Source organism: Juglans regia, chromosome 7 (genome assembly GCF_001411555.2).
Source record: "Juglans regia cultivar Chandler chromosome 7, Walnut 2.0, whole genome shotgun sequence".
Taxonomy (NCBI): domain Eukaryota; kingdom Viridiplantae; phylum Streptophyta; class Magnoliopsida; order Fagales; family Juglandaceae; genus Juglans; species Juglans regia.
The window spans coordinates 10,166,507-10,181,494 of NC_049907.1; the positions used below are offsets into that span (position 1 = coordinate 10,166,507).

Genomic DNA, 14,988 nt, shown 5'->3' on the forward strand with positions numbered 1-14,988 from the left:
ATACTATTATTTATGGCATATGAATAATTTATTATAGTTAGCTATAATTTGTGAGTATATAAAAAGTATATTGGAGTTTAGTTTTAGTTGACTTGTGGATGATATCAAATAGAAATGATACTTGTAGTTTACAGTTTTGTAGTGTACAAACAGCGCGTAATTTTTTTAAAAAAGTTAGTAAATACGAGACATACATAAAAAGAAAACTAATTTTTTAACAAAAATTTTATGTGAAGTCACTTTTACGTATTCTTTGTACATTTTACTAATGTGATTGGTTGCGTTAAATTTTTTAATATAAAATAAATATTTTAACCAATTACATAAATGAAGTATATAAAAAATACATAAAAATGATTGTACGAATTCATTTTTTAATAATAGAGTCCCTTTTTTTAAAAAAAATTGTGCCACACCAACACTTTCCATAACTGCACGTAGATTACTTGATATAAAATGAGATTCTAAAGCGTGTCAAGAAAATGGATTGAATTTGAAATGAGACAAGGGGCCCACAAAGCGTGCATTACAAGGACGAATGTTGACGATTCTCAACTCGAATTGATTCCATCAAGTTATTTGTGCAAGTTTTACCTGGTTAAAGATTCATGTTCAGTGTCCAACACCAGAAATGGATATTGAAGTTTACAACATTTTACACGAAGAGAAGGAGGATTTCAATCGAAAAGCAAAAGACGAGTCTATTGCTCTAATCAGAAACCAAAAATCAATTACAATAAAAGCAGAAAAGAAAAGGAACATGGAGGAAAAATTAACACCTTGAACTACAGCTACTCATTTCTTAGAAACTTTTACAACTTAAATTCTCAAGGGCACCAACATAAGAGGCTTTCATATGTTACTAACTATGGACATCACTGGTATGAACATTCCTCCTCATCTCTCTTTCAATGCTGGCAAGGATTGCCCAATCTGCCAAATGGGCCAACATGTTTCTTTTTCTTTGTTTCTCATGTGGCCTTAAGAGTGAAAATTAGGAGAAGAATTCGGGGTTGTCAAATTGGAAATATGGGTCTAGATCAAGTGAGAAATCAAAATTTCCAATAGGTGAATTGGCGGCCGAGGTTGGAGCAGAAATTATGTCAGTGTGATCAGATTCCGAAGTATGCAAATTGTGGCATAATCCATGGCTGTTGATATGGCAAGGTGACATACAAAAGATGTTGGATTCGGATGTTGCTGGTGATATAAATGTTGGAGAAAGACTACCAATGAAGTGGCTATTCAACATTGATGACTCAAAGAAGATATTGTCATCTGCATTTTCGGATTCAATTGGTGTAGAAGGGAAGGAAAAGATTGGAAATTTGTCATCTTCCCCATTTTCCAACTCCTCAGCTTTGACCAAATGCCCTGCTCCAAACTCGGATACTATTTCCTGTGGCGGCTTTTCTTCCTCATGTGGTTGTTGTTTTGGGTGACAAGTATTCCTGTTCTCCTTTAAACCTTCACTTGTTGATCTTGAAGAGGGTGCCATGTTGAAACGAGATGATTGGCTACAAGTATGCCGTCCTCGATAGTTTACCTCGAAGATAGTTGGGTCCCCATCCGATCTTTGAACTTGCTTCGTGGCTAAACAGCCTTGTGCATTTCGATGAGTGCATCTGTAGTAACCCCTGCAAGAGAAAGCAGCCATGGTTACAGACATGACTAGAGATTTTCTTGCAAATTTTGATGAAAGAAAAGTATATAAGTTATGGCAAATTTGTCGTTTTATTCAGACAAAACTAGAGAGAAGAAATATAAAGGCACAAACAAGGTTTTGTGCTTAAATTAGTTTCAACGAGGCTTGACATCTTGGACTAAGAGCTGGTGTTTGATATTTCTGATGTTAAAAGGTCGTGTGTATAATGATTGTAAACACTCTGGCCTCACTGGGCCATAAATGAACCAGCTAGAATCCGGCACCTTGGCCTTAAAATTAACAATCAACTTGTCAACTGACAGCCCCTTCCCACATTAACCACGTTGTCAGAAATAAAAGGAAAACACGATGTGCAAAGTCTGAAATGAACAGTGTTGTGTATAAATTTACTAGGGATGAGTTCTAGTACTACATTAAATCATTTTTGTCTTTATTCAAACCCAAAAGACAGGTGTATCCGGTTCTTTTTTTTAGGTGTTTCCGGTTGCATTCCGTTTCTACATGTGACTTGCTGAGCCTGATGTATCAATGATTGGAGAGATCTAGGGCCTATCTGGCACAAAGCGAAAGGAATTCATACTTGGATAAGAGACTGATATTTGTGGTATAACTGATTGGGGTTTAAGAATTCATGCCAACTAGGCTTAGTTTTAATTCATTGTTCATATTATGGCCAAGAATTTTGATGGCAAAAGCTTCTCACCTTGGAAAGCTAGCTCCAAGTATCTCTTTCTGCCCATATTTTCTCCAGCTATAACCATCATCAACAGGCCCTTCTAGCCCTGTCCCAGAGACAACCTTCACTTGTTCTGTCCACTTGGGCAATGTCTTTCTGCAACACAAAATTCAAAGAACCCACTTTAAATCAAGACCACAGCTAAATTACCCAGGTACCAAGAATCCATTTTAACTACTAAGTTTACCTTTTCTTGTAGACTTCTCTGTGCTTATATTCTGGGTCAGAGCCCTCGCTTCTTGGGCTACTATTGCCAAAATGACTCGGAGATTCCGTTTTGCTAACGATGGGTTTGGTCTGTCCCACAAAAGCTCCCCAATTTAGAGCTGAAAGTGCTTTCTCATAGGAAGAAAGTATCTTCCCAATTAAGACTTCACGCGCTTCATGCGATGAAGAATGGTGGATATGATTCATGAGCTGCTTTGCTAGCTCCATCCCTTGATTGAGTTCCCCGATCAGAGTCTTTTGCTCGCAATCAAGTACTGTCTTTTCCATTGCGAAAACAAAAAATGCACAAAAGATATCAGAGTTTCAACTTGAAGAACAGTAGCGGATGGCAAAATCTGGAGTGGAGAGAGAAAGCAAGGATTATATCATCTTAAAACAATCCATATGATCACCGGAAAGGAAGTGTACGAACGAATGGGATACGGAGAGCCAGAAAATTGTAGGAAAAAAAAGCTGTAAACATGAAAGTAGGTAGCAAAATGGGTATTACCAAACTCTTCTCTACAAATTGGGTTGCTGTAGAGATGAAATGAGCCAGCGTAGTAGAGGGGTTTAGAAAGATCGCTGGCTAAGAATGTAGGAGATGGGTGAAATGTGCAAGCAATAATGGCCTCAAGCTCTCGAGTTAGAGGTTTGATCGACAAGTGTTTATAAAGTGACCAGGGAAGGATATAAAGCAGAAGAAAGATTTTTTTTTTTTTTTTTTTTTTTTTTCTTGTTTTCTATTGGTAGGAGAGACAGACACAGACAGAGAGCTGAAGTTAATGTAGATAAAGAAAGGAAAAAGCTCTTGCTATAGTGAAAGAAGCTGGGAGGAAAGAGGGGGGACATAAGGGGGATCGAAAGGAGAAGGAAAAGTGAGAAATTTGACCAAAGAAAACCGAGTGAATTTATTGATTGATTTATTTATTTATGTTCCACGAAAGGACATGATTATTCTTTGTCATGAATTATATAAGTTTAATTTTTTATCTGAGATGAGATGAGATGTGATGAAATGAGATGAGAGAATTGAGATTAAAATTAAAAATTAAATTAAAAATTGTTAAAATATATTTATTTAATATTATTTTTATTTTAAGATTTAAAAAAATTAAATTATTTATTTTATTTTATTTTGTATAAAAATTTTAATAATTAAATAAAATAAATTATGAAAAATTATGAAAAAAAATGAGAAAGCTCATAGCTAGAATTGTTGACTACTTCAAAACCCCAAACCCCACAAAGGGTCACAAATTAAACTCTTGACGACGAAAGCTTTCTCTTCATGCCTCTCATCTCTCTCTTACAAGGACCGAGTAGCAACGCGGAAGAAGGGTTTGAAGATTCCTTGGTCTCATCTCTTATTGCTTGATCTTTGACTTTCAAAGGATATCTTTTATTCTACACTATTGTTTTTGCTTTGTTTTTTTTAATTCTTTTAACATGGTACATGAGAAAGATTAGGGATTTAAATTCAGATCAAGGCTGCAGCATCTGACGTATAGGTCTCCATCGTCATGTCTACCCCATTGGTTACGTCGATGTTGATTGATTATTAACCATGAATCACAAACATTTACTGTATTTTAATACAAATCTTTGAAGGATTTGTGCATGCCCCCACTTCAGTTTCCTATCTTTGACCCTCCAAAAATTTTCTTGGGAGACAGGATTTTATCTTGTTGAACGTTTTTGAAGGGCTGAATCTTGAAATTAAATTACAGTGGTACTTTAAGGTCATGTTTGGCCATGGCGAACAAGAAGAAAACAAAAAAGCAGTCGTTTTTATTAGAGATGATCATGATTTGCAAGGGCTTAGGTAAATTACACGAGCGGGCAGATAAACTAGGAAGAATAATTTACAAGGAAAAAAAAATTAAGGCCATGCAATTAGTTTTATATTAATATATTATTTTGCCCATACATGACCATTTGGAGTGTCAACTAATTTAAGAATCGTTTGTTTTTGTAGATGAGATGAGTTGAGATTAAAATTAAAAAGTCAAATAAAATATTATTAGAATATATTTTTTAATATTATTTTTATTTTGATATTTGAAAAAGTTGAATTATTTATTTTATTTTGTATTAAAAGTTGAGAAAGTTGCAATGATTAGATGAGATGAGATGAAATATTTTCTAAAAACAAATGAGACCGATCTACTTATGAATGATTCAAACTATTGAGTTGAAATTGAGCAAGAAAAAACTAAATATTCATACTCTATCAAGAAATAGTCCGATAGTTTATCAATTGTTCTAATACCCTACTTGCAAATATTGACTTGATATAATATATATATATATATATATATATATATATGTGTGTGTGTGTGTGTGTAATTTTGAGATGTACACACGTATTTCCTTTGAAAAAAAGTATGATCCATCAATATATATGAAAAGATAAATGATGTTTACAGTTTTAAAATGTGTAAGTTCCGCACATTCCCTTTGAAAAAAATAAATAAATAGAGAAAAAATCATTTTTTGTAATAGTAGATCTCACTTTTTTTCAAAGAAAATACGTAGAGCTTGAACAATAGTAGAACCAGGAATTTGTTGTAGGGGCCGAACAAAGCTAAAACTACAATAAAATATTTTTTATTCTAAGTTTGAGTAAAAATAATCTATAAGATCAAAATAATTTTGTACAGGGAGTGAAGAAAATTTTTTAGAGAAAGGGCCAATACAATATGAGATTAATATAATCTTATTAAATCATAAAAAATTAATATATATATATTTTTTTTCAAACTCATGGCCCCCCTACCCTTTCATAGGTTTGCCTCTGGACTTGAATATTTCAAGAATGTATTTAACATTACTCTTTAAATATATATATATATATATATATATATATATATATATATATATATATATATCTACTTAAAAAGAGTACATGAGTTTAACACACCTTAAGACTTAATAAATTATTTTTCATATTAATATTAATTATACTAGTTAAGAAGAATGGCAGAACTCTCTTAAATATTAATTCCTATATTGGGTTGTATACGTGCATGCACCAAGCTAGGCTTGGGAAGAATTGACAATATTAATGCTCGTGCTTAATATAAATGTTAATTAAGAAGTCAGGTTGGCCTCGTTTACAACTAAGTTAGAGATTTAACTATCTTTTCCTTCTTAATTAACAACTAATTAATTATTAGTTAGTGATTTAACTATATATCTTTAATCTCCAAGTGGGAAACTAACGACAACTCTCACTCTAAAATAGTACTGCAACTTGTCATCGGATTAAAATTTCATGAATACAACGCGGAGAGAGAACATCATGATCATGTACAAGTACGCCTGAATGCAAGTTGTTTTCAATTGAAGCAAATGGTTTTGAGAACTTTGATAAGATACAAAGTACCACGTACGTGGACATGGTCCCCATAAAAATTAATTAAAAGAAAACAAGTAAAAGCTTTGATGATCAGTCTTTCATATCATCTCTATTTTTGTCAGAAAGTTTATGATATTTTGTTTTATGTAACCTCATGCATGGCAAGAAACCACTGCCACAACTACTTCATAATTTCTGCCAAAATTTTCAATTCCATTCGAAAGAATTAAACTTGGTAAATCCCTTTTAATTACCATGGAGTAATCAGCTTTAAAAAATGAAAAATAGTAGTATAATTTTTAAATATATTTATCAGATGTATTCACTCATATTTTTATTTTTTTAATAATTAAAGAAGTGATTATTAATGAATTTATATTTATATTTTTTATTTTTTTTTAATAGTAAGTCCGGCCAAAATTTTTGAAAAAAATAGGTAAAACTTTTACATTCTAAGCTTATATCTATTTTTACAATAAAATTAAAGTTTTAAAAAATGGATAATGCATGCATATACGCTGTGCATTTCCAGTCAATAATCTCCACAGATTTGGGAAAAAGTACGCTGACACAAAACTAAAACCCAACTCTTTTTAAGTGCAAAAAATTTCTACAAGCCATGAATAACCGATTAATCAGCTGCAGCATAGAAAAAAAAAATGAGAATATTCTAAGGCAAGTCATTTTATACCAAAAAATAAGTAGTCTTGAAAATACATTTTCTGACGCATGTACGTACGTACAAGAAACGACATTAAACTCAGCCTTTAACTGTGGAAAATTGAGAAGAATAGTCCCAATATTATCAGCAAATCTGATTTGAACCGTCCATGGATTTATATATAATATATATATATATATATATATATATAAAATATCTGCATCTCAATCAATGATCCCTCCTTAGACAATTCTAGATGCCTGACTTTTCAACAGAAAAAGAAGGCAGCAAATGTGAATGCACATTTTTTCCAAAGCTTTGCATGATATCGTAGATGGATCCAAAACATCATTAGGTCACAACTTTCCAAGAACGTGCTGTGTTATTTGTTAGAAATTGAGTGAGAAAAAGAGACATAGTGTTGAAGGCCCTGAATGGCCTTTCTGACTTTTCTCTTTTCCTTCTAGATTCTAATCAAACGTGTGCTTTTCCGTACTACTTTTTCGCTGTCTTAAAATCCTTTAAGACAGCGAAAATTTTTTCATGGTGCTGATTGAATGGTAATCAATCACTATATAAAAAAAAATTAATATTTTTTTTAATAAAAATAATTATTTACGACGGGAATAAATTTATTTTAGTAAAAAAATAATTTTTTCTATAGTGAATATGGAGGAGTTTAATATCCTCTGATGATGATGTTAGGTCACAAAATAGTAAGCTACACACATCATAATACTGTTTATAATGCTGCTATATACCAGTCAGAGTTTCAGACTTGTGGTCAATACTCTTGGGGTACTGTTTTCTTAAACTATGAACTTTCAAACTTTGTTAACCAAATCATTATTGCTGTACGTGGAACCTTCGTGTTTGATTAATATTTTTCTTTTTAAATGGTATATATTGATGTGATATATTTTAAATAATTATTTATTTATTTTTTTATAACCAATGAATCATTCATTCCAATAATAAAAGTCCTTACAAGATATTGTTTCTATCAAATCATACAGCTTGTGATACAAAAGAAGGACAAGATCCCCACCACATTTCAATATCCTCAACATTTCATCCATTCCTTGCTAATTGGTGTCCTGCCACATTGCTTAGCCTGCTGACATGTAATATCTGAATCTGTTGAAAGCCTCTCACCATTCGACGAATGTTTTGAAGAAGGAAATCAAAATCTGTTAAATATTCAGTATGGGAGTTCAAAGCATTTACAAGAATTAAACAATCAGTTTCCAATATCAATTTTTCAACACCCCATTGAGCACAAAATTGTAAATCCCTCAACATTGCACCAGCCTTAATAAATTCCGAACATGCAACTTCTCTTTCTAACTTACTACAAGCAGCAAATCACATTCCCTTGATGACCCCTGAGTATAATCCCAATACATGCCTTGTGATGATCATGGAAGGTTGCACCATCTGCATTTAATTTCAGAAAATCGGCCAGGGGTGGTGACCAACAAATCACTTTTGTAACTTCATTGCTAAACCCATCAAAGAATTCAGATTACATGGAGAGAGAATTATTAATCATAGTTGAACCTTGAAGCGCAACCTGCTCATATAAAAATTGATTTTTGTGATACCACAAAGCCCAACAAATAACAATAAAAGTTGCAAGAACTTCTTCACCCCCCCCCCCTATCTCTAACATTAAGTGCCAAATCCCAAAAAGATAAACCAGTTTCAAAGCTCCTCAAAGAAGGCAAATACTCCAGGAAAATGTCATTAATAACATGACAGAAAAATAAAGCATGGGCTGCATCTTCAGAAACCTGATTACAAAAACCACATTTATCATCATCCTTAATCTTCTTCCTTCTCAAATTCTGAAAAGTAGGTAAGTTTTCTTGGCATGCCCTCTAGGCAAATATTTTCATTTTCTTGGAAATCTTCAAATGCCATAAACACTTCCAAAATCTCAAAATATGTCCACTTCTTGAACCCTCACCCAAATTCTAAGAATTAGCCAACTACAGAAATTTATAGCCACTCTTGACAGAATAAGAACCACATCTTTCTTGAGTCCAATACCATGAATCTTCTTGAAATAAACAAATATTAAGTTTCAGGATCAGATTAGCCAACATTGGATTAAAGAGAGCTCTAACATCATTTATATTCCACCAACCTATACTTTCATCAAATAATTCATGTACCCTCAAACTATCATCTCTTATTTGCTCCACTACTTGCTGAATCTCCTCTCTTCCACAACTAGGTATCCAAGGGTCTTGAAAGACCTTAACACTCCTCTCGTTTCCCACTCTCCACATACAACCAGATTTTAATAACGGAAGCGCACCATGAATTCCTTTCCAAACATAAGATGCATTAATATCACTAGTGGCCTCAAACAAATTACAATTTGGAAAATACCTTGCTTTAAAAACTCGATAGAGAAGAGAAGTCTGATTTGTGAGAATCCTTCAACCCTGTTTTGCAAGAAGTGCCAAGTTAAAATCACTAAGGTTGCGTTTGGATGTTGAAGTGAGTTGAGTTGAGTTGAGTTGAGATAATAAAATATTGTTAGAATATTATTTATTATTATTATTATTATTTTGGGATTTGAAAAAGTTGAATTGTTTATTATATTTTATATTGAAATTTGAAAAAATTGTAATGATTAGTTGAGATGAGTTGAGAGGATTTTTTGTTCCAAACGAAGCCTAAGTTTCTTAAAACCCAAACCACCACGAAACTTAGAATCACAGAGTTGATCTCACCTAACCCAATGAATTTTCTTCCCCAAAGCTTGATTATCCCACCAAAATCGGGCCATCATCAACTCTAACTCATGACACAAAGATTTTGGAAATAAAAAGCAACTCATAGCATATGTCGGTATAGACATAGCTACAACTTTTAATAAAACTTCTCTACCTCCTTGAGAAATCATATTTCCTTTCCAAACTTATAGCTTTTGCCACAAACGATGTTTAATACCAGAAAAAGCACGTTGTTTTGATCTTCCAACCATTGGTGGTAACCCCAAATTTTCCTCATACTGCTGAGTAGTACTACCACCCCAAAACTGCATAATTTCTGCTTTCAATTCCTCATTAACATTTTTACTAAAGACCATTGATGTCTTCTATTTGTTAATACACTGTCTTGAGGCCTTCTCATAATTATCCAAGAGAATCTGAATCTTTTCATTCTTAACAACATCTGTTCTACAAAAAATACATTATCGTTCACAAATGATTAACTCTTGGCGCCCCTCTACAAATTCTAACACCCTCTACCATACCAGGACCCACATTCATCTTCAATAAACTGATCAAACCTTCAATACAGAGAAGAAATAGATAGAGAGATAGTGGATCTCACTGTCTAAGTCCTCTACTCGGAATGATAGGCCATTTTGGACGCCCGTTCACAAGAACTGAAAATGAAACAGTAGAGACATAGTTCATAACAATATCAATCAGCTTTTGTGCAAAACCAAGAGCCCCTTAATTCTTTCCAAAAAACACCATTCCAACTTATCATAAGCCTTACTCATATCGAGTTTTATAGACATAAAATCATTTTTCCCATATCTCTTATTTCTAAAATAATGTAATAGTTCATAGGACACTTAAGACATTATCAGTGATTTGCCTTCCAGGAATAAAAGCACACTAGGACTCCGAAATGACCAAAGGCATAATTTATTTTAATCTATTTGCAATAACTTTACACATGATCTTATAAAATATATTGCAAAGACTAATAGGACGAAAATCAGCTACTTTAATAGAGTTGGGTTTCTTTGGGATTAAAGTAATAAAAATATGATTTACCTCCCCTGGAAAATTTCCAGAATTCAAAGCATGCAGCATAGAATCAATTACTAATTTACCTATCACTCCCAATATTTTTGGAAAAAGATTGGAGACATTACATCAGGACCTGATGCTTTTCAAGGGTGCATTTGCTTAATCGCGGCTTCTATTTCATCTGCCACATAAGATCTAGTTAAATCCCCATTCATTTGATCAATAACTTTACACTCCATCCCTGATAAAATATCATCCACAATAATTTGATTTGCAGCTGTAAAAAGATTATGAAAATACCACACAATCAGTTCATTCATCTGCTCTCCACTCTTCCAAACGCCCCTATCATCTTGCAACTGTAAAATTATGTTCTTCCTTCTTCTTCTTGTAGCTTTTGTATGAATACTATCCCTTTTTTTTAGCCACGAGACTCTGGATCTTTGTTTCCACATGACCTCATCCCTCTCCAGCTACTTTTGAACACTCTCACGTGCACTTTTATGAAGTAACATCGACTAACAAGTTGGGTCAGTTTCTTGAATATTTTTCAGTCTCATTTTGGCACTAGCAAACTCCTTTTGAACATGACCAAAAGAAATTATATTCCATCTTTTCAACTCAGTTGCACACTTTGAAATACATCCCATCACTTGGTTAATAGAAGCAGGCCCATTACAAGCCCTTCACACCCTTTCGATAATGGTAGCACATTTCTTATCACCCACCCACAAAGCCTCAAACCTAAAAGGTTTGTCCCCACTCCTTCTAAATGATCCCCCCATTAGTATCCAGTCAAATTGGGATATGATCCGAATAGGAGGCTGCTCCATGTTGAACCTTCAAATTTGGGAAAGCATCACACCACCCCGAATTTGCAATAAATCAATCCAACCTCTCACTAATAACACATTCACCCTCACATCTATTGCACCAAGTAAATGGGACTCCAGCAAAACCTAAGTCTTTAAGGTGCCTTTCCTCTAAGACATATATGAAACTACTCATCAACCTCTTAGACCTTAATCGCCCCCCACTTTTCTCATCATGATTTAGAATTTCATTAAAATTTCCAAAAACCAACCAAGGACATTCAACACGATATCCCAAAGATTTTATCAAATTCCACACTTCCTCCCTTCTACCTGAATCTAAATGTCCATAAACACCCGAAATAAGGCAATGTCCCCCATCCACATTGGTAAGTCGAATTTCAGAGTGAATATGATGCATTAAAAAATTAATCATGGACAAATACAATTCATCTTTCCAAAGCAAAACCAAACCACCACTACGGCCCAAACAATCAACTACAAAACAATTTGAATAGCCAAGCTTAAACTTACAATAGCCCATTGCTGAGTAGTTAAACGGGTCTCTTGTAAGAAAAGCACATCAAGATCTTCCTTCACAATCAAATCACAAAGAGTAAGAATACCTCGTGGGTTCCCAAGCCCACTAGGATTCTAACTTAAAATTTTCATGGTGTTTGGCGGGACTGTGCAATAGCCACCACCGATATCTCGTGGGTAGTATTTGAAACATGTACCTTCTTACTCTTGCTCCCTTCATCATCCGTGACAAAAATAAGCTTCCTCTTATGCCCACGAACAGGTTCATCCTCATGGGAAAGCTGCACAAACCGTTTGGAGCTGCGCTTCTCGTCTGCAAATTCCTCAATGCGGCTCTTCATTGCATTCGGCTAGATAGATCGCACACGTGCCCTAAGTTGCAATTTTGGCTTTCTTTGAAGTGGGGTTCTAGACAATACATCCTCTTCAGAAGACAAATGGCATGGGTCCAAGCCCATAACAGGCCCTTTAGCAATCGGAACCTCAATCAGACTTCCTTCTTTCCTTCTTCCTTGTTCGAAAATATCAAATCCCCCACTTGCTCTATAACCATTGTGACTACTATTCCCAACCGTTGTTCACCAAGTCTCTCATCACCATCACTAGATAAAACACTCCTTTGATCAACTCGAGACTCTAAATATTCAGCACCCACTTCTTTCTCTCCAACTTGCGCACGTTCCGGTAAGGGCCCGTTTCCACCTAGAGGATGACGATCAACAGTCCCCACAGTTACAGACTCTTTCACAGGTGTGATTACCACCGCATGTGTGGATTCAACCACCTTAGATTGCGGAGCTCTTCATTTTGCCACCCTCCATTACCTCGAACCTCAGAACCGGCCTTCCACCCACGTTTAAACGAAGAAAGCCCTGCTCGAAGCCCAACTCTATAAGGCATATGTTCAACCTTCTCAGTGACTGAAATAAAATCCTGACATTCACGATAGGAATGACCCAATAAATCACACTGGTAGCTAAAATCAGGAAGTCTTTCATAAACAAATTGAACCCAACAACAATTTTCATCCCCAATTTTAGTTTTTTCCTTCGTTGAAGAGGTTTGGAGATGCCTAATAGCACCCGTACTCTCATGTACTCACCCTATTCGACTTCCCCCTTATCCAAATCAACCTCCAGAAACTCTCCAATCAAATTGCCAATTAACTTACTCACATAAGAATTTCAAGCCATCACTAGAAGATAATAAATCCTCACCCAAAAGGGGGCATGAACAATCTTTAGACCATTAATTTGCAACATGCATTCAAATTCCTTTAGGAGCACCAGCTGTTTGTCGAACGTCCAGGGCCCGTCATGCATGACCTTCACTTTATCCCTCACATTCTCAAACTCAACCAAACTGAATACAGAACTCAGATCATGAATTTTGACACCTTTCACTGTTTTTGTTACTTTCTTCATAGTTTGTTTAAAAGTTTCAGGGTAATAATGCTTCCTGGTTAACAACTGTACAATCAAACAGTTCTCCCCTTGAGAAAGGACTTCCTCAACTTGACTAATCTCTACCACCACTTATTTAGCTTCCTTCTTAGTAAGAGACAGACTAGCATACATCTTCTCCAACGCATTAACATGCTTCCACTAGAGCTCATACCAAGACGAGAGAAAACCTCTACTCTGGGTATAGAGAGATGGGGGATTTTAGATCTTCTAAGCTTCACTTATAATTGATATAGTTGATGCATAAGGCATTATTCGAGTGCATTGAGGTGGTCCATTGTTCTGGTGTTAGGAGTGGCATTCCAACGCCAATCCTTTATTCATTTAACTTATGAATATAATATAAAATTATAATTTAAAGAGTATGCTACGTATAGTCATAGAGTACACAAGTACCGCACAATCTCTTTGAAAAAAGAATGGGATCCACTATTAAAAAATGAGACGTTCTACTCATTAGCCACTAACACTACACACCTGATGTGGCACTTATTTTTTCTTTGTCTCAACGAAACGTGCGTTTTCATCTTTTCAAAATTTCATTTCGAAAAACCTCACCTCCCTACATTCGCACCTCTGCCCAACACTCCTTCAGGCTCTCACAGTTGCTGCTTGCCGCTCTTTGCACGAGTCAGGTATTTCTATCAAAAAAAATTTCATTCTTTTTCTCTTGTGCTTCTGAATGTACATCTTCTCACAGAATCTCTTGAGATTCATTTTGCAGACCAAGACTTATCACTCTTGATTTTCTCACATTGTGTTTTTTTTCTCTAACTTGTTCCTGTTGTGTTCTTGGTGCACATTTGTTTTGGACAATTTTTTTTCATGCCAAAGTGAGAAATGTTCTAGTTGCATTTTCTATTTTGTTCTCCAGAGATGGAAGGGAATGTGAAAAAATTTATTAGTAATTTTGATTATTCTTTTCGTCTAAAGAGAAAAAGAAATGGAATTTCATGCCACCTTATAAGCTGACGTTTTAGGAGTTTATGCATAGTTGAGTTGAGTATTGTCTTCGTTTATTTTGCTCTTTCCATATAGTATCTAGAAGTTCGACTGCTATTATATATAAGCATATCATGATAGGATAAGTTGTTAATAAATTCATATCATTGTACAAAGAGTTGTATAGAAAAAAAAAAAAAAAAAAAGATCATTGTAGAAAGGGAAAAAAATCAAGAACTCATTTTGAGAAAATGATCAGTAGTTTTGGGACAGATTTTAAAATTTCAGTTCCCTGTAAGTTGAAAAATCCCAAATTTTAAAATCAGTTTTAGAAAATGATTGGAATGCATGGACATGCATTAATTATGATGTAGTTAAGGGTTTTGATCAAGTAGTCAGAATGCCAAGTATGTCTCATTTGAGTAAGTTGCAAAGTGATAGATTAATGTTTGCCTCTTTTATCTTAGACTAATAGCTCTAAAAAAAATGTTTCAAAGGTGAAGAAGGTTGCTGTGTGAAAAGATGAAATTGTCTTGCAACAATGAAAAACCGGAAAGCTTATGATGTTATTGTCCAAGAAAGGAAAAGGATAAAAGGAAACTAATATGAGATTTTTTATCGAAGAAGTAAAAGATCCAGTATGATATGATATTGGAGGTCGGAGGTCAAGATTGGTTTATTAAAATACCATTGTAAAGACCCAAAAGCTAGAGAAATGAGAGGCCGAGACACTGTTATGGAAAGGAAATAATACTTAAAAAGGTTTGGGATTGGCAAAAAGAATCCAGGATTGTATGCTTTAATTGATATGGATTATG

The 14,988-nt window shown here is 34.4% G+C and overlaps 1 protein-coding gene across 2 annotated transcripts; it reads right to left on the reverse strand.

Annotated features, from left to right (window-relative positions):
• Nucleotides 1-588: 588 nt before the first annotated feature.
• LOC108996471 (probable WRKY transcription factor 53) lies at nucleotides 589-3,295 on the reverse strand. 2 transcript variants are annotated; one of them, XM_035692501.1, is made up of 4 exons: nucleotides 3,121-3,294; nucleotides 2,590-2,888; nucleotides 2,370-2,498; nucleotides 589-1,637 (listed from the first exon to the last, which is right to left on the reverse strand). In XM_035692501.1, exons 2-4 carry the CDS (start codon nucleotides 2,835-2,837, stop codon nucleotides 995-997), a joined length of 1,020 nt encoding a protein of 339 aa, XP_035548394.1. In that variant the 5' UTR covers nucleotides 2,838-2,888; nucleotides 3,121-3,294; the 3' UTR covers nucleotides 589-994. The 2 variants fall into 2 exon arrangements, with proteins under 2 accessions (XP_035548394.1, XP_018827943.1); XM_018972398.2 differs by having other exon boundaries at nucleotides 2,590-3,295.
• Between the last annotated feature and the right edge of the window lie 11,693 nt (nucleotides 3,296-14,988).

Excerpts from the sequence above, each read along its gene's own strand:
- LOC108996471 (XM_018972398.2), bottom strand. The coding sequence starts at position 2,897 with ATGGAAAAGACAGTACTTGATTGCGAGCAAAAGACTCTGATCGGGGAA. Across the intron at positions 2,499-2,589 it reads AGAGAAGTCTACAAGAAAAG|AAAGACATTGCCCAAGTGGA; the intron begins GTAAACTTAGTA and ends TTTGTGTTGCAG. Across the intron at positions 1,638-2,369 it reads CTTGGAGCTAGCTTTCCAAG|GGGTTACTACAGATGCACTC; the intron begins GTGAGAAGCTTT and ends TTTCTCTTGCAG.